The sequence below is a fragment of the Anolis sagrei genome, chromosome 5 (assembly GCF_037176765.1).
Source record: "Anolis sagrei isolate rAnoSag1 chromosome 5, rAnoSag1.mat, whole genome shotgun sequence".
NCBI classification, from domain to species: domain Eukaryota; kingdom Metazoa; phylum Chordata; class Lepidosauria; order Squamata; family Dactyloidae; genus Anolis; species Anolis sagrei.
Genome location: NC_090025.1, coordinates 84,124,062 through 84,145,329, shown reverse-complemented (window position 1 = coordinate 84,145,329; position 21,268 = coordinate 84,124,062). Strand labels below are relative to the sequence as shown.

General features: G+C 41.7%; 2 protein-coding genes across 12 annotated transcripts in view; one reads left to right on the top strand and one right to left on the bottom strand.

Annotated features, from left to right (window-relative positions):
- The window catches only part of KMT2E (lysine methyltransferase 2E (inactive)), a 69,461-nt gene extending 63,249 nt beyond the window's left edge, over positions 1-6,212 (top strand). For all 7 annotated transcript variants that reach the window (XM_060778352.2, XM_060778346.2, XM_060778350.2 and 4 more), the window contains 3 exons: positions 814-902; positions 1,883-1,974; positions 4,644-6,212. In XM_060778352.2, coding sequence (XP_060634335.2) covers positions 814-902; positions 1,883-1,974; positions 4,644-6,128 — 1,666 coding nt within the window. In that variant the 3' untranslated portion in view covers positions 6,129-6,212. The remainder of the gene's footprint in view (positions 1-813; positions 903-1,882; positions 1,975-4,643) is intronic.
- Positions 6,213-14,306: 8,094 nt separating this feature from the next.
- SRPK2 (SRSF protein kinase 2) overlaps positions 14,307-21,268 on the bottom strand; it is a 138,154-nt gene continuing 131,192 nt past the window's right edge. For 4 of the 5 annotated variants that reach the window (XM_067468817.1, XM_067468819.1, XM_060778357.2 and 1 more), the window contains 2 exons: positions 19,317-19,409; positions 14,307-15,037 (listed from right to left, as the gene is read on the bottom strand). In XM_067468817.1, the coding sequence (XP_067324918.1) occupies positions 14,853-15,037; positions 19,317-19,409 (278 nt within the window). In that variant the 3' untranslated portion in view covers positions 14,307-14,852. Of the gene's footprint in view, positions 15,038-18,883; positions 18,977-19,316; positions 19,410-21,268 lie in introns of all 5 variants that reach the window. The other variant, XM_067468818.1, reaches the window with a different exon arrangement.

The window sequence follows — 21,268 nt, the reverse complement described above, 5'->3', positions numbered from 1 at the left end:
GCAATCACCAAGAAGGCCCTGTCTCTCGTCTCCACCAATCGTGGCTGTGACAATGGCGGGCCGGAAAGCAGGGCCTCCCCGAGGATCTCTCCGTGATGGTTCATAGGGAGAGATGCGTTCAGAAAGGTATATCTGTTGATATTACTCATAAAATAGAACATGGCCATACAGTCCAAAAAACTCACAGCAGCTTCATAGCATGTTGTTAGAATACACTAATATCAGGACTTCCAAAATTGCCACTTGTACTTAATAATGGGGAGATATATCTGTTGGTGTTACTCATAAAATAAAATCACGGATCCCTGAATACTCATTGGCTTCTAGGGAAATTCTGTTTCCTTACCGCTAGAGAAAAAGTCTTATCTCCAAAATATGTATAAATTCGTTGGATACTACATCTTCATCATGAATAATGTTTTAAAATTCTGCTGTTGGTAATCAATATGGATCTACAAAAGTATTAAGAGAAACTGAAATTCAAGTCAGTCCACCAGAGCTTCCGTTGTTCATATTTCACCATCAGCAAGCAAAGCAAAAACTGGGAATACTATGAATCCTTCTTAGAAGCTGGGATCGAACTCAAGAAACAAGCTCCCTTAAACATACAGTATAATCCAATAACCCTGCATTATATCCATTGACTTTATCATTTATATTTTATGTTCAAAAAACAAACGCTTGCAACTTACCTTGCCAGGTTGGATTACAGGAGAGAATTGTCTTCTACATATTACTAAACTGAGGTTGCGTGTTCATTTTTGATTGTAAAGAGCAAACTGAAGCTACTCATTTTTTGGTTTTGTTTTAAAGGACTGCTTCAACATCTGTGGAGCAAGTGAGGGAGCGAAGTTACCAGCGAGCTTTGCTTCTTAGTGATCATAGGAAAGACAAGGATTCTGGTAAGCAATCACTTCCTCTTGACATCAGCTTCTCGTGGTTCAGGGATTGTGCATGTTCCTCTGCCTCACTTTAGCTTGAGCTGAAGACATTGGTAGCAGTTGTTCAGCATCCAGTTTTTAGTATTCATGTCTTTTTAATACAATAATTGTTGTTTCTTATTCTTTCTGATTAAAATCTTAAAATATAAGTACCGTATATTCTGGCGTATAAGACTACTTTTTAACCCAAGAAAATCTTCTCAAAAGTCAGTGGTTGTCTTATACGCGGGAGTCGTCTTGTACGCGGGAGTTGTCTTATATGCTGGAGTAGCCTTATGCATGGGAGTCGTCTTATAGAGCATGTGATGAAACTTCCAATCCGGATTGCAGAATCTATAGTTGCTGCATTTGGGGGGGGGGGGGGCTCAAAAATGGCAGTGGCTGCATCCCTGCCATATACAGTGACTGTATGAAAGCATTAAGGGCGACGCTGTACAAGTACGATAGAAGAAAATCCATTCATCAGGATTTGTGGACTTAATGCTGTCCCGATGGTTAGGTGAAGGGGTGCCTCACTGGGAAGGTGTAAGTGAAGGGCGGGGCAAGCTGGAGGCGTCCGGGGTATGGAAAAAAGAGATAGAGTGGCTCTGGGCCCAGAAAAACACACCTCTTACCTGTCTGGCCTGCCCTTGTATCCTATTGCCGTACCTCCTCCTCTGCCTCTCAGATCTCACTCCTGAAGACTGCAGTGAAGTGGTGCAGGTGCGAGATCTGAGAGGCAGAGAAGGAGGTACAGTAATAGGAAAATTACCATATTGAAATCAAATCAGATGCTTTTAAAAATTTTATTTGGTGAGTGTTGGAAAAGGTGTAGTCTTATACAGTGAGTATATCCCAAATTCTATATTTTAACTGGAAAGGTTGGGGGTCATCTTATATTCCGGAATATATGGTAATTGTGGGTCATTCAGAGTGTCGACAGATTGTCATTCTTATTCCAGATCCTGATCCTGAAAATTCTGAGCCCACAAGTGAATGTCCGTCCCCAGATACTTCTCTGAAGACTTGCAAGAGTCCTTCAAAAGGAAGCAAGGTACTACTATGATATATCTATACTATCATGACAGAGTTATATTCTATTTTAAGTTTTAACTGGAAAGGTTCACATATAGTCACTCCGTACCAGGCATGGGCAAACTTTGGCCCTCCAGGTATTTTGGATTCCAACTCCCACAATTCTTAACAGTAGGCTTGAAGTTGAAGTCCAAAACACCTGGAGGGCCAAAGTTTGCCCATGCCTGCTGTATATATAAACGTTGGATGGTATTATTCACCTCAGATTGAGGAGCAGCAGCACAAGAATGATTCCAAGCCAACCAAACAAGTCACTTGTTAAGCTCTACTTAAATGCATTGGAGCCTAACAGTTTTTTTGACAGATTTGACTCCATGGTTTCTGCCTGTTATTCTCAAAAAGTGGAAGTAATGCAGTGCTTAATATAAGCCACATTATATTAAGGCTAACATTAATTGTAACATTATTTGATATGTTCTGAAGGGATCTGATAAACTATGCCTCACTAGGCATTATTATTATTATTATTATTATTATTATTATTATTATTACTATTACTATTACTATTTTCATCATCATCACGGAGCCCCCGGTGGCACAGTGGGTTAAACCCCTGCACCGGCAGAACTGAAGACCGACAGGTTGCAGGTTCGAATCTGAGGAGAGCACGGATGAGCTCCCTCTATCAGCTCCAGCTTCTCATACGGGGACATGAGAGAAGCCTCCCACAAGGATGATAAAACATCAAAACATACGGGCATCCCCTGGGCAACGTCCTTGCAGATGGCCAATTCTCCCACACCAGAAGCGACTTGCTGTTTCTCAAGTCACTCCTGACACAAAAATTAATCACCATCATGTTTATACTCCATTTCTCTCCACAAGGAGAGTAGTTGCATAGCTTACCATATATACTCATGTATAAGTTGACCTTGTGTAGAAGTCAAAACCAGATTCTGGAGCCACAGTTATGGGTTTTGATATAATCTGTGGATAAGTTGAGGATCATTCCACAGAGAGGGGAAAGCACCAGTGCCTCCTGGGGGGGGGGGGGGGGGGGCAGTCACCATTTCCCCACCCAGTTCTTCAGAAAGGCTAGAAATAACATCACAGAGGGTGTTAGTGCTGCTCCTTTTAGATTCTCCCACGATGGACGAAGCTACCTTCTTTCACCACTGTACTCAAAGAAGGAATTTGTTCCTTTTTAAGTAAGAGTTAGATTACAGTAGTCATACTGACTCATGGATAAGTCAACCCAGGATTTGGGGGTTGGTGCTCTGGCTTATACTTTAGTACAGTGGTCCTCAAACTTTTTAAAGAGAGGGCCAGGTCACAGTCTTTCAAACTGTTGGAGGACCGGATTATAATTTGAAAAAAACAAACAAACCCATGAATGAATTCCTATGCATATTGCACATACCTTATTTGTAGTGCAAAAAACACTTAAAAACAATACAATAATTAAAATGAAGAATAATTTTAACAAATATAAACTGATTAGTATTTCAGTGGGAAGAATAGAATAGATTACTGCAATGCACTCTACGTGGGGCTGTTTGAAGACTGTTCTGAAACTTCAATTAGTCTAGCAGGCGGCAGCCAGATTACTCACCGGAGCATCATAAAGGGAGCATACTACCCCTCTGTTATGCCAGCTCCACTGGCTGCCGATCCAGTTCCGAGCACAATTCAAACTGCTGGTTTTGACCTACAAAACCCTATACGGTTCCGGCCCAGCGTATCTGTCCGAACGTATCTCCCTCTATGTCCCACCTCGGAGTTTAAGATCTTCTGGGGAGGCCCTGCTCTCGGCCCCACCACTATCACAAGTGAGCTTGGTGGGGACGAGGAGCAGGGCCTTCTCAGTGGTGGCCCCTCGCCTGTGGCATTCACTCCCCGGGGAAATTAGGTCATCGACATCCCTCCTCTCTTTTAGAAGGAAATTGAAAACATGGATATGGGACCAGGCTTTTGGGTAATCTGGCAGATAGACAAAGGACAATTGACAACTAGAATTGATAGTATTTGACAATGTTGAATGCATTTATGGACTCTGAGCTGGCGAACTTTGAGCATTAGATTGGTTTTATTGATTATGATGTATAATTGATTGTTTTAATTTTTTTTAATTGCTGTTTATATATGTTTTATTCTATTGCTTGTGTTGACATCGAATTGTGCCTTTTGTTAGCCGCCCTGAATCCCCCCCTTGGGGGTTGAGAAGGGCGGGGTAGAAATGCGCAAAATAAATAAATAAATAAATATGGGCCTGCTTTTGGCTGATGAGATAGAATTGTTGTTCTGTGCTTTCAAGTCGTTTCAGACTTAGGTTGACCCTGAGCAAGGGCCGGGTAAATGACCTTGGAAGGCCGTATCCGGCCCCCGGGCCTTAGTTTGAAGACCTCTGCTTTAGTATATAAGATAAATATTTTAAATATTTTATTTAAAAATTGGCAAGATACCTGAAACTTTGTTTTAAAAGCTGAAGAACTGTATATAGTGACCTAAAAATATGAGCAATTCGATGCTGTGAGGCAGAAGTGTCCCTGTTCATTTTGACAAGCAATTTGTAATAAAATTGAGTTTTCTTACATTAGCAAAGTCACACAAATAGAACATGTAGAAATCAGGATTATTAGAGATATCCTTAAACAGGACACATATTGACTGTTCATTTTCTTAATGTAGACTTCTTCACTGAGTCCTGTAGTTCCTGCTCAGTCACTTGGGAAGACGCCCACAAAACAGGATTCCCAGTGGGAGACTGCAGCTGACGCCCCAGAGGCTGAGAGCACAGCTCATTTAAAGTGTGACCAGCAACCGAAGCCGGTGACAAATAACACTGAAGCACTTTCGAAAAACCATCAGTCCCAGCCTCACTTGCGCAATGCAACTGATCAACCTGCGCAGAAACTCCCTTCTGCCCCCTTGAAGCTGCACTGTCCTCCTTCCCCTCACATAGAGAATCCCCCCAAATCCTCTACGCCACACACCCCTGTACAGCACGGCTACCTTTCACCAAAGCCTCATTCACAGCCATTAGGATCGCCATACAGACCTCATCATCCTCAGTCATCACCTCAAGTGGGGACGCCTCAGAGAGACTCTCACCGAAGTTTCTATGCGGGAGCACAGAACCTCCAGCCTAGCCAACAGCAGCCCAGCGGGACACTCTTTCCCCAAACATCGACGGTCTCCTACAATCAGTTCCACCAACAAAACCTGAACACTAGTGTCCCGCCTCCACCCCCACCTCCTCCCCCTTCAAGCTCCACGTACTATCAAAACCAGCAACCCCCCTCAGGAAACTTTCAAAATTACAATCAGTTAAAAAGTAGCATACCACCCCAACAAACTGTATTTCCCTCTGGACCAAATCAAGCACTTGCTGGTACAACATGCCAGCAGCCTGTTTCGGGACATCATGTCACCAGTGGGCATTTTTTGCCGTCTCAGACTCCCAGTCTCCATCACCAGACTTCCACCAGTGCTCCACCGCCCCCACCTCCGCCTCCTGCTCCAGGACCACACCTTGTGCAGCAGCAGCAAAGTACTCATCAGCAGCACGCAGTGGCCCACGTTGTAGGTCCCGTGCATGCAGTAGCAGTGGCTCCCGGGTCACACATCCATACTCAAGCTGCCGGGCATCACCTGCCGCCACCACCGCCTCCTCCCCACCATCCTACTCACCCCACAACAAACCACCAAGGTTTGCAAGCACAACACCAGCATGTCGTAAATTCAGCACCGCCACCACCCCCCTCCAGCGTGTTAAGCTCTGGGCATCACACCGCATCGGCACCGGGATTGCACCTTCCATCTCATCCAGGCCCCCCGCTTTTCCCTTCGAGCGCTCACTCAACGGTCGCGTCCTATCCCTCCCAGCCTCCGCACCACACACCTTTGGGACCGGGCACTCAGCATCAGCCTGCCGCAACGGGGCCTCTCTGTCCGCTCCCCGGCCAGGGTCCTCCTCTCATCCAGCCTCAAGGACCAAACAGTATTCCGGCACCTTCTGCGCCAGGGTTCTGCCCTCATCCGGGCCCGGTCTCTCTTCCTCATGGTGTGCAAGGACCTCAGCAGGCATCTCCTGTGCCTGGGCAAATCCCCATCCACAGAGCACAGGTGCCGCCAACATTTCAAAACAATTACCATGGTTCAGGGTGGCATTAAAAAAGGGCCCCTTGCTTTTAAACATTTTAAAAATGTTCTGTAAAAACTGTATATTTCATATGTACCTGTTCAAGGTACTTTTTAAAGCTTGTACATGATAATAACTTTGTAAAAAAAAGCAAACACCAGTGCGCGCGCGCTCTCTCGCATTGTATTTTTTTCCATTTTTGCTTTGAAAAATTCCTGAACCTGTGCCGTCGAGCCAGGATTAGGTATTTTTTTTATTTTGTACGTGAACATTCCAGCTGTTTGTTCTGGCAGTAGATTTGATGCTGCATAACTTTAAATTTTATTGTTGCAGTTAAAATTCATTTAGTGAATGTTTTCTATATTTACTTTTTATACATATGTAATTAAAAGTACACGGCTAAGTGATGGCACTAACAGGTTTTTCATCTGTCAGCGGTTTTTGTGTGCATATAGATAGAAAATGCAATACAGATTTTTATAGTTTCGTGTGGACATGGCTCTTTTATTTCAACAGTTATTTGCAGACATTGTAATTTAATGTATAGATTGTTTCTAATGTCTCTGACAAGTGCTGTAAATACTATTTCTTTTGCGTGTAAAACTGCTTAATGCTTCTCATTTGATATAGTATTGTACATACAAGTCTTTTGCAAAAGCGTGTGATCTTTGTGGAAGTAGTACAGTATATGAACTTTAATTTTTTTAATATACTGTCACATTGCAGCACTGGTTGGGCATTTTAATTCATGTTAATAAATCACAATTATGTCAGTTTTAACAACTTGTCTTTGTAGGTTGCTGTTTAAAGATAATAATAATGAAATAAGTGTCATAATTATGCCATTCTGTGGAACAGTTCTTAAAGATTATTATCTACAGAACTATATAGGGTGTAGAAGACCAGATCTCCCTTAGCTTCTGCAATTCTGCAGGATTATGATCTAGCAAATGGCAGAGTTCTCATTATTGTCTCTGGCACCGAACTGCTGATGCTATAATCCATCTAATACATAAAAAGGGATGAGCAGCTGATGATAGCACTACATTCACGGTAAAGTAAAAACTACCGCATCATCATCTAGGGCCACTCTTACAGAATCTGATGACACTATACTAGGTCATGTGAATCTCTTGTCAAGCAATTGTGGAAATTTGTTAGTTTGTTTACACAAGGTACTTATAACTGGCAGTATTTTGAAATGTAACATTACTGTTGTGAGGTAGGTATTGTAAAAGGAATATGGGAAGGTGCTGTAGGAGACACATCTGTATACAAATCGTATCTACTGAAATGGTCAACTCAACTGAATCTACATGACAAATCCCATCTATTTATAATGGACAACTTAACACATAATATCTGCAGCTTCTGCAACATGACAAAATTTGCAGAATCTAATGTGTTGTCGAAGGTTTTCATGGCCGGAATTACTGGGTTGTAGGTTTTTTCGGGCTATATGGCCATGTTCTAGAGCAGTGTTTCTCAACCTTCCTAATGCCGCGACCCCTTAATACAGTTCATGTTGTGGTGACCCCCAACCATAACATTGGAGCCCCTGGTGGCACAGTGGGTTAAACCCCTATGCCGGCAGGACTGAAGACTGACAGTTCGCAGGTTCGAATCCAGGGAGAGGCGGATGAGCTCCTTCTATCAGCTCCAGCTCCTCATGCGGTGACATGAGAGAAGCCTCCCACAAGGATGATAAAAACATCAAATCATCCAGAGGTCCCCTGGGCAACGTCCTTGCAGACGGCCAATTCTCTCACACCAGGAGTCACTCCTGACACGACCAAAAAAAACCCATAACATTTTTATTGCTACTTCACAACTGTAATTTTGCTACTGTTATGAATCATAATGTAAAAATCTGGCATGCAGGGTGTATTATCATTCACTGGACCAAATTTGGCACAAATATGTGGTACGCCCAAATTTGAATCCTGGTGGGCTTGGAGGAGGGATTGATTTTGTCATTTGGGAGTTGTACTAGCTGGAATTTATAGTTCACCTACAATCAAAGAGCATTCTGGACTCCAGCAACAATGGAATTAAACCAAACTTAGCACACAGAACTCCCATGACCAACAGAAAATACAGGAAAGGTTTGGTGGGCATTGACCTTGAGTTTTTGGAGTTGTAGTTCACATACACCCAGAGAGTACTGTGGACTCAAACAATAATGGATCTGGACTAAACTTGGCATGAATACTCTATGTGCCAATATGTGAACACTGATGGAGCTTGGGGAAAATAGATCATAACATTTTCATTCACTGGACCAAATTTGGCACAAATATGCTGTATGCCCAAATTTGAATCCTGGGCGGGTTAGAGGGGGGACTGATTTTGTCATTTGGGTGTTGTAGTTGCTGGGGTTTATAGTTCACCTACAATCAAAGAGCATTCTGAACTCCACCAATGATAGAATGGGGCCAGACTTCCCACATAGAACCCCCATGACCAACAGAAAATACTGTGTTTTCTGATGGACTTTGCCCCCCCAGGGGTCCCGACCCCTAGGTTGAAACACTATTCTAGAGGCATTCTCTCCCGACGTTTCGCCTGCATCTATGGCAAGCATCCTCAGAGGTGGTGACCTTACTGTGGAATTCCTTGCCGCCCTATATGAGAGCCATTCGTGAGTTAGGGCCTTTTACCCTAGCACTTAAGACCTGGCTTTTTACTAGAGCTTTTGATCTTTGTTAATTTTATCAATATTTGTATGTATTTTTATCCTTTACAATTTTAGCTTGTAAATCGCCTAAAGCATCTTGGATGTAGGGCGATTAATAAGTAATTAAATGATGATGATGATGATGATGATGACGATGACGATGATGATGATGACAGATGCAGGCGAAACGTCAGGAGAGAATGCCTCTAGAACATGGCCATATAGCTCGAAAAAACCTACAATAACCCTTTGCAGAATCCCTTTATATGAGGGCTAGACGGGTGCACAAAAAGGAAATAGGAGCAACAGAAAGATGATGTTGACTTCAGACTTACCAGCTGACATTTTTAAAGGTTACAGAGCACGTCAGAGACAAAAAATAAATGTCAACAGTTGAGATACAAAATAATGGCCACGGGTATACTTGAGTCAATTTGAAAAGTTGCACAAATTAGGTAAATTGGAAATAAATGCATAAATTTGGGGAAATGTTCTAAAAGGCATGGATTTTGGTGCAGTAAAAAACTAACAATTTGATATTTAAAAGGATAGGGAGAGATGCAAAGGTTGAAACTGATTTTCCTAACCCTGGTGAAATTTTACAAATGCAAACTGACAGGACAGATGTAGTGTTCCTCAGTTACTTTAGCATTACATTACAAAGCCTGGAATCTTTGAAATGCATCACTAAGAGAATTGCATTCCTGATTTATTCATAGACGTGATCCCAGTGCATTCTCTCGTTTAGAGGCTACACAGGGACCATGAACGTCCCCAATTCCCACTTGCCAGTCTGCAACTATTACAATCAATGGAAGATCGTCCTTGTCATCATGAAATGACTGACTGATGTCCTTGTGTGCATAAGTTTCATTGCTGGGGGAGGACCCTGTTTCTGTTCACTACAACTGATTGCAAGGGGTGATAACATTAGCTGCTTCCCAAGTGACAGGAGCGGATTGCAGTGCCAGGCAACCCATAAGTGGGGACTGAAGGTGAGTGGTCCAGGATTCACTACATAGCTAGATATTTACCACAATTATATAGTAACGTAATGCAGAGATGTCTTGCCATTGTTTCTATCATAGATCTTAACATACTAGTTCCTTTTTTGTAAAATACCTGAAGTCATCTTTTAAAAAATCTTTTACCCAGTTGTTCATTTTTACCATCCAATTTTAAAGCCAGCTATGTTAAAAAAGAACCATGCATACTAGGCTTGGGCGGTTTCATTCGTTAATTTCGTAATTCGTGATTAATTCGTATTTAAATTAGCTTACGATCCAATATTGAGCCATGCAGGACTACTGTGAGGAGTAATTAAAAATCGAAACAATTTTTCCAATTTATTTCATATTGTTTCGCAATTGGTTCAAAATTGTTTCGAAATTGTTTCGTAATTATTTCCGTATGCAAGTTTTATAGTTGTTTGTTTTATCAGTGATAAAAAATAAATTATCACACCAACAGTCAACAACAGAGGGAGAGGGAAGCTTCAGAAGTTCCCCCTGTCCCATTTGGAGGGTTTTTTAGCATATTGCGCAATCGCGTCTGCCATTAACGATTTCGTATATTTCGAACTTTTTTAAAGGAAAATTTTGGAATTCTTTAAAAAAACGAAATGCAAGGGCCCCCTAAAAACGAAACGAGTTTAGAACCAAATTTTTCCGTGGTTACCCAAGCCTAATACATACATATACTTTGATATTGGATCTGTTTGCATCTTATCTGTAAATACAGAAGCAACTAAGCTGGACCAAAGGCCCATCTGTAGTGGACACTGGAAATAATCATAGGGACTCTGCAGTGTAACCCGTTTGCAGGAGCTGCTCAGATCTGCTCCTAAAAGTGGTTTCAAGATGGAAATTATTCTGATGTTTCCAACACTTGCTAATGGAATATGATAAGAGTATGTTCTGTGTCTGCCAAGTGTTGTTATGTGAAAATAGTAAAAAAAAAAAAACATATCTGCAATATAAAAGACAATATTCTATGAGTCAGAACCATAGGTCCAGAAAACCTACATGCCTTAATTTTAATCTGCAAACAAAATGCACTAATTTCATTCAATTTGTCATTTTGTTTGGTGCAGTATCACCTTCAGTCTATAGGTGGCAGGCTTGCCTAGCTCTGCAAAGCAGGGAAGTAAGGGGTAGCAGGGTAGGTATTCCGGAAGCAAATACAAAATACATTATTTTTCAAGTGGCAAAGGAATCTCTGAAAAATAATGTTATGCTCATGGAAATAATTCACAAAACTTATTTCCATTGCTGCTAATGCTATAATCCATCTAATACAGTGATTCTCAACCTGTGGGTCCCCAGGTGGTTTGGCCTACAACTCCCAGAAATCCCAGCCAGTTTACCAGCTGTTAGGATTTCTGGGAGTTGAAGGCCAAAAACATCTGGGAACCCCAGGTTGAGAACCACTGATCTAATACACTATTTCCTGTGCTGGTCAATGACCGAAATAAATATTTTGATCTAATACATAAAAGGTTAACCAGCCAATGACAGCACTACATTCACAGTAAAAATTATCACAACAGTATCCAGATCCACTCTTACAGAATCCGATGACACTTAGTAGGTTAGGTTATGTGTATCTTGTTAGTTTGTTTAGATAAGGAAGGTGCTTAATTACTGGCAGGTGGCAAAGGAAGCTGTCTGAAGAATAAAGTTACACTCATGGAGGACTGGACTCTCACTCAGGGAGGTCTAGTAGTACACCAAGGTGGCAGACATGAATAGGGGGTCTCATTACTTCAAGATAATTATTTGCCCGACTACTGTCTCCCAAAGCAGTTGCTCTACTCCGAACTCAAAGGAAAATGGAATGTTGGTGGGCAGGAAAAGAGATTGAAAGATGGGCTCAAAGCCAACCTTAAAAACTCTGGCATAGACACTGAGAACTAGGAAGCCCTGGCCCTTGAGGGCTCCAGCTGGAGGTCAGCTGTGACCAGCAGTGCTGTAGAATTTGAAGAGGCATGAATGGAGGGCAAAGGAGAGAAACGTGCCAAGAGGAAGGTGCGTCAATCCAACCGGGACCACCTTCCACCTGGAAACCAATGCCCTCACTGCGGGAGAAGATGCAGATCAAGAATAGGGCTCCACAGTCACCTACGGACCCACCAGAACACTGATCCTGGAAGACTATCCTACTTGGCCAACGAGGAATTGCCTAAGTAAGTAAGTATTTCAAGATGGGGAGGAATCAACAGGGCCAACTTTTAATTTTGCTTAAGGGATTCAGTATATCCAAGTGAGGCTTACTAAATCTATGCTTAAGAATGTCTGTAAGAACTTTTTTCAATATAGAAATTGAAGGATTAGATGCATTTAATCTGTGCATAGACCTTGATATGCTTTTTACCCCCAAGCAGTGGTTCTCAGCCTATGGGTCCGCAGGTGTTTTGTCTACAACTCCCAGAAATCCCAGCCAGTTTACCAGCTGTTAGGATTTCTGGGAGTTGAGAACCATTAAAGCAGTGCTTCTCAACCGTCCTGATGCCGCAACCCCTTAATACAGTTCCTCATATTGTGGTGACCCCCAACCATCACATTATTTCCATTGCTACTTAATAACTGGAATTTTGCTACTGTTATGAATCATAATGTAAATATCTGATATGCAGGATGTATTTTCATTCACTGTACCAAATTTGGCACAAATACCTGATACACCCAAATTTAAATACTGGTGTGTGTGTGTGGGGGGGGGGGTTGAATTTGTCATTTTGGAGTTGTAGTTGCTGGGATTTATAGTTCACCTACAATCTGAGAGTATTTTGAATCGCAACAACGATGGAATTTGACAAAACTTCGCACACAGAACTCCCATGACCAATAGAAAATACTGGAAGGGTTTGGGTGGGCATTGACCTTGAATTTTGGAGCTATAATTCACCTACATCCAGAGAGCACTGTGGACTCAAACAATGATGGATCAGGACAAACTTGGCACAAATACTCAATATGCCCAAATGTGAACACTGGTGGAGTTTGGGGAAAATAGACAGGGCATTTGGGAGTTGTGTTGCTGGGATTTATAGTTCACCTACAATCAATGAACATTCTGAACCCCACCAATGATAGAATTGGGCCACAGGTCTCACAAAGAATCCCCATCACCAACAAGAAAATGGTGTGTTTTCTGATGGTCTCTGGTGACCCCTGACACCTCCTCGCGACCCCCCCAGGGGTCCCGACCCCCAGATTGAGAAACACTGCACTAAAGGGATTTAATTAGTAATACAAAGTTTTGAAAACGCCCTGTGTATTTATGGATTAGCCTGGGTTTTACTTTGCTGCATCTATGCAGTCCCACAGAGACCCTACACAAATCCACATGTGACTGCAAAGCCTGGGAAAACTCCACTTACAGGTAAGCAAACTATCCATGCTAATAATGCACATGAGGTGCTGAATAAACCAAGCTACGCTTTGCGGGGTGCTGCCCTTTCCCTTTGGCACAAGCTGCCAGGCTAAAAATGCCAGCTCTCTTTTTGGACTGCTCTTTTGTTGTTGCTTTTCAAAGCAATGGTTTGAAACGGCAGAAACAAAATGTCCCATGAAGCATCTGGCCTCTGTTCTAGTTAGTGACTACGCAAATGTAGTGACCCCCTCACACTGTCAAAATATTCAGGAAGGAGGACAATTCTGAAAAAAAAAACCAACCACTTTAATTAGACAACTGCAAGCACCTCAAACAATTGGTTATTGTTACAACACAGGTTTTTGTCTCACAATCTAAGTATTGCAAAGGCATGTGAATAAATTTAAAATGGACAAAGTCAAGAAAAATGTGGCACCATAATTAATGTGTAAAACCAGAAATAAATGTACATTCATTCCAATGACTTCTAAAAGAGGCTAAAATACACCTCCATATTTTTTTACATTCTAAAATCTGTATTGCCTATGAGTTCTCTTTTGGAATCTACTTAGCGCTTTTTTTTTTTTTGTACGAAAACACTAAAAATTTTGTGTGCAACTTACAAAGGAAGATTACTTCCTCAATATGTCAATTTATTTATGGGGAAAAGAAGCTAGTGCAATTCATTTTAGAAACATGTAAAGCTATGTATGGAAGGTGCATGGTCTCTCATTGCAAAGTAAAATTTGCATCAATTGTGTTCTTCTTCTTTTCTCTTAAGCAGAGCATCTTTTTTTTCACCAAAGGTGAAAAACACAAGAACGCTTCCCAGGCTGTCTTTGAATGTTAGCGTGTAGCACATCAACCATCCTTTGGAAAAGGCAGTGCCCTCTTACCTTGCCATCACCTCACACATGTAAAGCAAATGACTCCTCTTAAAAGCACTTACAAGTAGATATATTTTATCCTTTGAAGACTTAGCCTTCCTTTAAAGTGCTTCCTGGAGAATGAAATCTTGTAAATCAGAGCCGGTCCCTTTCCAAATCCAATATGCTAACTGCAAGGAAAGCGTAATGCAATTCCTGAAGCAATCTGAAACCCTCGACATGCAATCTGTACACTACAAGTCACTCTCAATTTAGTAGCTTTACTCTTGACATTGGTGTCCCCATCCCATTTTTAATGGAAATAAACATTTACAGGGTGCATTTACATAGACTATTTTACAAGAACAATGTCCCTTTGTCCAAAGATAGAATTGTACATTTTCTCAATTCTGACTTGATAATGTCTCACACGTAAATTATATAATACTCAGCTAAAATATTTTTCCATAAATAGTTACAAAACCTGCCAAAACACATGAGGGGAGAATAAAGAATGATTTGTTCCAAAAGTTGATGTCTGAATGCCACACAACACAAGAAACAATGCTTTAAAGACACATTAGTAAGTGTTTTCTGCAGAGTCGGTAAAACTACTAGCTGAAGACAGAAAGACTATTCCTCCTCCCAAGAACACAGTGCACAAAAAGCAAAATGTCAAACAGTACCTCAAAGCAAAAAAAAAAAAAAAAGAGGGGGGAAAGTCTGGGTTTTGGAGCCAGCTCATTTATGATCCTGTTAAGAGAATTAATGACAGTCACCATTTAAGTCTGATGTCGGGGAAAGTGGGTGCTGGCCCAATGTGATCGCCGGAGACTTTGCTAGGAATTCAACCAAGGGTGCCTAAGGCATTCACCAGCCGAGGCTCGCTTCTCTGGAACCATTTCTAGCATAGGAATCAGGAAATCTGTAAACTCTGCGGCATCTTCCTGAGGCCAACCGTACTTCTCCACCAGGACATCAAAGAGGCTCCAAGGTTTCAGTTTGGTAATGTGCCGAAGTTCTCCTGCATTTAGGGAAAGAAAGAAAGAAAAAGAGAACAGGAGTTACTTTTAGAAGTATTAAACTGAACATCAAGCGAAAAGTGGGCGCTAGAAACAATATCATACCAAAGCTGACTGGCACATCCTGGGGATCACAACCAGACACAAAAGCTTATGCTGCAAATTTGTTTCTTCCAGTTAATCTCAAAGGGGTTACAAGATGTATGCTTTGAAACATAGTAAATATTATACTGGAAAATTAGACCCCTTCTACACTGCCCTGTATCCCAGGATCTGATCCCAGATAATCTGCTTTGAACAGGTGGTGCAGTGGGTTAAAGTGCTGAGCTGCTGAGCTTGTTGAACGAAAGGTTGCAGGTTCAAACCCGGGGAGTGGCATGAGCTTCTGCTGTCAGCCCACCTTCTGCCAACCTAGCAGTTCAAAAACATGCAAATGTGAGTAGATCAATAGGCAGGAAGGTAATGTCGCTTCTCTGGCGGGAAGGTAACGTCGCTCCATACAGTCATGCTGGCCACATGACCTAGGAGGTGTCTACGGACAACACCGGCTCTTTGGCTTTGGAGATGAGCACCACACCCGAGTCAGACACGACTGGACTTCATGTCAGGGAAAAACCTAAACACTGCCAGATAATCTGGGATCATATCTTGGAGGTAGTGTAGAAGGGCTCTAATTCTCCAGTGTAGAAGGAGCCTTACCAACTCCGAAAGGTAATACAAAGAAGTTAAAGAGACTTACGGTATGAATTTTTTTAAAAAAATACACAGTGCCATTTATTGAAAGTGTAGCTGTATGTTTGTATGCTTACAGAAACCTATCCAGCAGTTAATACAATCAATGGACAAATTTGTATAAGACTATGAAGACAATTTCCTCACATGAGCCAAATATAAACAATAACCCTTCTAAACATGTAGAGCCTCTTTAATTTAATTTTTTAATTTTTTAATTTAATTTTTGTTTAGCATTGCAGTTACCATTCTGATATTGCAGTTATATTCTGCTCTATCCATCCATCCATCCATCCATCCATCCATCCATCCATCTATCTATCTATACACACACACCTGAAAATAAAGATTATTCTATAATGCTTATTTCATAATAAATATTCACAAGATTGCCTGATAAGCTATAAACTACTTGAAATAATTCCACATGCCTTTCCAGGTTTCAACAAGAAAGCACTAGAAGGAGAGAGCAGTATTACTCTAAAATGAGAAATGTATAAAAGTGCTCGTAAATGTATAAAAGTGCTCTTAAAAACAAATGAAGGAAGGTGTGCATTGTAGCAGCAGAAAGAGGGGGTGTGCTGCCTCTAAAGTATTATAAGGCACATAAATGTAAGCAAAAAGAAAAAATAGCACTTGACCAGAGGCAAAATTCAACATAATCACAGAATGTGGAAAGGAGGGGAAGGAGCCAAGTCTCTTCAGAGGAAAAGACTCCTCGCACATCCAGATGCCCCTTGCTTTTGGCATGAAATAATGGCGATGCACCTTTTGTCTGTGTTCACTAAATTTGACTGGTCATGAAGCACAACAAACCAACAAACTCCTACAATGGCTCCTCTAGATCTAGTTCCATGACAAAATCTGACATTGAGATAGGTCTTCCACCTCATCTATATAAAAAGTTGCATCAAAAGGAAGGAGAATGCTGACAAGACGTAAGCCACAAGATGGCAATGCAGAACCAGGATTCTGTTTCTCAAGTTGTGATGGTATTGTTTCTTTTTTTAAATCACATTTTCTTCCACTTCTTGCCTTGAGGGCACAATAAACAACACAACTGAGATACTTATTTTGAGGAAAAATAAAGAGCTCACAAGGAACCACCAAGACCTTTGATCGTAATTCAGATTTTTCCACTCTTTCATAACAATCTTATGTTCTGTTGGTTTATCTAGTATTTTATTAAAATAATGTGATTCAAAGCTGGCAGAAATCTATACATGCGGAACCGCGACTGCACAATGGGTTAAACCCTTCTGCCAGCTGAACTGTTGACCCGAAGATTTGCGGTTCTATTCTTCTTTAGTTAGACCACACCTGGAATATTGTGTCCAATTCTGGGCACCACAATTCAAGAGAGATATTGACAAGCTGGAATGTGTCCAGAGGAGAGCGACTAAAATGATCAAGGGTTTCAAGAACAAGCCCTATGAGGAGCAGCTTAAGGAGCTGGGCATGTTTAGCCTGAAGGAGAGAAGGCTGAGAGGAGATATGATAGCCATGTATAAATATGTGAGAGGAAGCCACAGGGAGGAGGGAGCAAGCTTGTTTTCTGCTTCCTTGGAGACTAGGACACGGAGCAATGGCTTCAAACTACAAGAGAGGAGATTCCATCTGAACATGAGGAAGAACTTCCTGACTGTGAGAGCTGTTCAGCAGTGGAACTCTCTGCCCTGGAGTGTGGTGGAGGCTCCTTCTTTGGAAGCTTTTGAACAGAGGCTGGATGGCCATCTGTCAGGAGTGATTTGAATGCAATATTCCTGCTTCTTGGCAGGGGGTTGGACTGGATGGCCCATGAGGTCTCTTCCAACTCTTTGATTCTATGATAAAAGTCATGCTCTCCTATAGATCATCTCTGTCGCTGGCAACCCAGGAGAACAGAGACAGAAGATTTAAAGAGGAAAAGCAGAAGGGAACTACTATACTGCAGTGGTTGAAGAGGAAAACTATGAGCCAAGAGGTCCTCAAATGGGACTTTGTTTCCCAACTTAAGAGGTAGCCTTGGGCAAGTTCCATTTTTAGCCTGCTCATCGGATTTTAAGGAAAAACTGAAAGAAATTCACTGTTTTGGCTCCTAAGCCAATTTTTAGTATCACCCGCACATCCAATACACACAAAGGACAATCACTGTCTTGTCTCGTTTTCTTTGCGCAAATCGGAGAACCTATTCCCAAAGGCTATGTCCAGCATTAGATACAATTGAAAAGAATGGCTGCACACACGTGCTTTTAAGCATTTATCTTTCATATAACCTTTGAGTTCTTTGTGACCTGTGCTCCAGATGATGCCAGGGAGATGTTGCTAACACAGAGGAAGGAGGAATGCTCCCAAAGTTGTCCAGATTAATTCAGGACTATTATTTAATGGTTTTTCTTCCTCCAGAATATATTCAAAGCACTCTGGATTTATCCAGCAGATATGCAAAGACAGTCTTCTAGATGTAACTACAACCTAGGGAGGAGAGCCTCGGGACCTAATCTGGCCTTTCATAGGTCCATATTTAGATTGCCATTGTTTCCCATCATGGTCCCTGTGAATCGCATATATGGTATTTCCTGCGCAGACAGTTCGGATTCTTCTAGAAAACTTATTAGACACTTTTAGGTGGTAGCCCCGCCCACTCTCCCCTTGAGAGTATATATAGCCAGGTTGTTTTCCCCTTTTTAACTACGGTTACAGGTAAGCAACCCATATTTATTCAATGGCTTCTCAAGGTGTGCACAGACTTTGCTTCAATCTAAAATGTCAAACAACCTCTCCTAAGGCTTAGTAACGCATATAAGTATACTAAGAGCTTTAAGCTATATATAATAATAATAATAATAAAAAATAATAAAACTTTATTTGTACCCTTTTTCTTATATATTTATTTTTTGTTTTTGGACTGCCATTAAAATCAGAACACCAATATCAGGCAAAACCAATTCCAGGAGGAACAAATCCACAGGATAGACTCCATGCTCTTGAAAACAGAAAGCTCATCTGTACATAACTTCTTTAGTATGTTCCTAAAAATCAAGAAGGCTCTGCATTATCCATTTTTCAAAAAAGTGTTCAGGGTCTTCTTTTGGAAAAGGTTACAGTTTAAATTAGGTTTTCAGAGACACCGTTACCTGTTCTGGTGAAAAACTCCTTGGAATATTTCCCCAACATAGCGTATTTTCGAGGAATTTTTCCCAGCAGTTCAATGATCAATGCTATGTGATCTGCATTGGAGAACATTTCCAGCAAAACAGAAACATACAATAGTTTAATCAATACATTGCATGCACACGCTAACACTGGCCCGGTACAGACAGAAATAGATCATTCCCTACGGAAAATACAATGTCACTAAGTGACTGGACTATTCACAGATGGTATAATTGAAAAAAGCCATTGATTTTGTCAAAAGAAAGAAATCACCCAGTGATTTTGCTTTTAAATACTTGTTTTGCCAATTGCCAGCCTCATCACCTGGGAAGGTGCATTTTAGCCCTAAACCCAGCACACCGCCAATCCATTTCTGTCTGCGTCACGGTGCCCTTCAAAAAGAAGAGGTACTACCTCTGCGATTGAAGAATTCCCGAGAATATTTTCCAGATAGAGCAAAGTGCCTTGGGATATTGCCTAGCAGCTCTATGATGTGTGCTATGTGGTCTATGAAGGAGAGAAAAAAGGACACAGGAATGGGAAGGGCAAGGAGAGAGAGGGTGGGAGAAAAGAAGAGGAAAGAAAATGGAATTAGTTTCACAATCCACAGACGTTGAGAACACGTTTGCAGAAAACCCATGCAGACGTTTCCAGGAGCAGCAAAATCATGGCGTCATTAGTAGCACTTGGAAAAGGAAAACCAAATAACGATGCCCACGTTATTACCACCGAATGTAAAGGACATTATGAGCGAACAAGCATGGGAAATGGACAGGAACACAGATGGAAGTGAGAGTTAATTCTGGCTGGTTTGCTTTTCACTTAGTAATCAGCTGTCACAAGCAGAATGGACGTTCAGCATCCTAAATACTCGGTCTGTTGCCAAGAGAGGCATTCACACCACGTCAACTTTTGTTTCTAAAATGCAGTCATGTTGTTGTGCTGCCTCACACAGATGCAACTCTTACAGGACAAGGCAGGAGGCTCATTCTTTCAAGACTCAGAGGAGAGGAGTGTGTCTGTAGAAAGGAGGCAGCCCACCTACTCTTAGTGGTGGGACTAAAGATGGGAAGGCCTGAGAAAAAAAACGGAAAATTTGGAGGGGATGGGACCAGGGACGGCTCATCCATTACGCAAAGTAAGCGGTTGCAGTACACTTTTTTTGCCAGGGGCGCAGAGGCACCTCTGTAAATGCCCCTCAACCGCCACTTGAGGAACGCCCCTTGGCTCACAACAGCCCTAGCAGTCTGGGCGAAGCCTCGGCAACCCATTACGCAAAGTAAGCATTTGCAGTATAGTTGATTTTGCCCAGGGGCACTCTTGAGGCACTATTGGGGGAAAATAGACCTTGATATATGCAAGTTGTAGTTACTGGGATGTATATACAATCAAAGAGCATTCTGAACTCCACCAATGATGGAATTGAACCAAATATGGCACATAGAACTCCCATGGCAAACATAAAATATATATCAATGATTGGTTGGGGGCACCAAAATGCTGTTTGCTTACTGTTGAAAATTACCTAGGGCCACCTCTGGATGGGACAGGTTATTTTCCCCTTTTAAATTTTTTCCACCCCCCACTCCCCATTCCCCCCCCCCCAATTTTTCCATGATTTTTTTCCAGACCTTCTGTAGTGAATCTTACCTAGTAGGCCGGAAAAGAAGTCTGGATAACAGTATGGCAAACCTCCATTTTGGGAGTGTAAGCCAGGGAAGCAGCCATCTTGGGTGAGGATAGATAGAAGATGGGAGGAGTTTGAGGTCTCCTGGGATTGGCTAGAGCAGATGGGAGGAGCCAAGTCTTAGGAGTAAAAAGATTTCAGCATCTGTGGAGTTGAGAACTGGGAGCTGATGGGTGAAGAAGTGTTTTTGAAAACTGGGTTTTCAGGGAGAGAGTGTCTGAGACAGGGTTGATTAGCTGACAAGAGAAAGGTTCAAGCAGCAACCTGATTTCTTGTGGAAGATAACACAGGAGATTAGCTCTCTAGACTGAGTTAGTTAGCAGAAAGAACTCTGGGAAGAGTTAGCTGATAACTCAGGGGACTACCTAGGATAGGTTAGTCAGAAACTCATTACTGCTTCTCTGAAGGGATTGTTGTTACTAGCAGCTTGATTAGCTCTGTATGTAACTAAGTGAAGAAACTCATTCTAGCAACCATCAAGCTGTTGAACTTTTGTAACAAGTCAAGCATTTTGTGCCTCTCTGAAGTAGTTAGTTGTCTGTTTTTACAAATAAATCTTTTTTCTATTTAACTTTCAAAAAGTCTCTATCGTTCCTCAATCTATCTGTTGGGGTTCAGCCTGTGTGTGAACCTGAACCTGATTCTCTGATTGTATTTCCTGATGCCAATGAAGATGTTG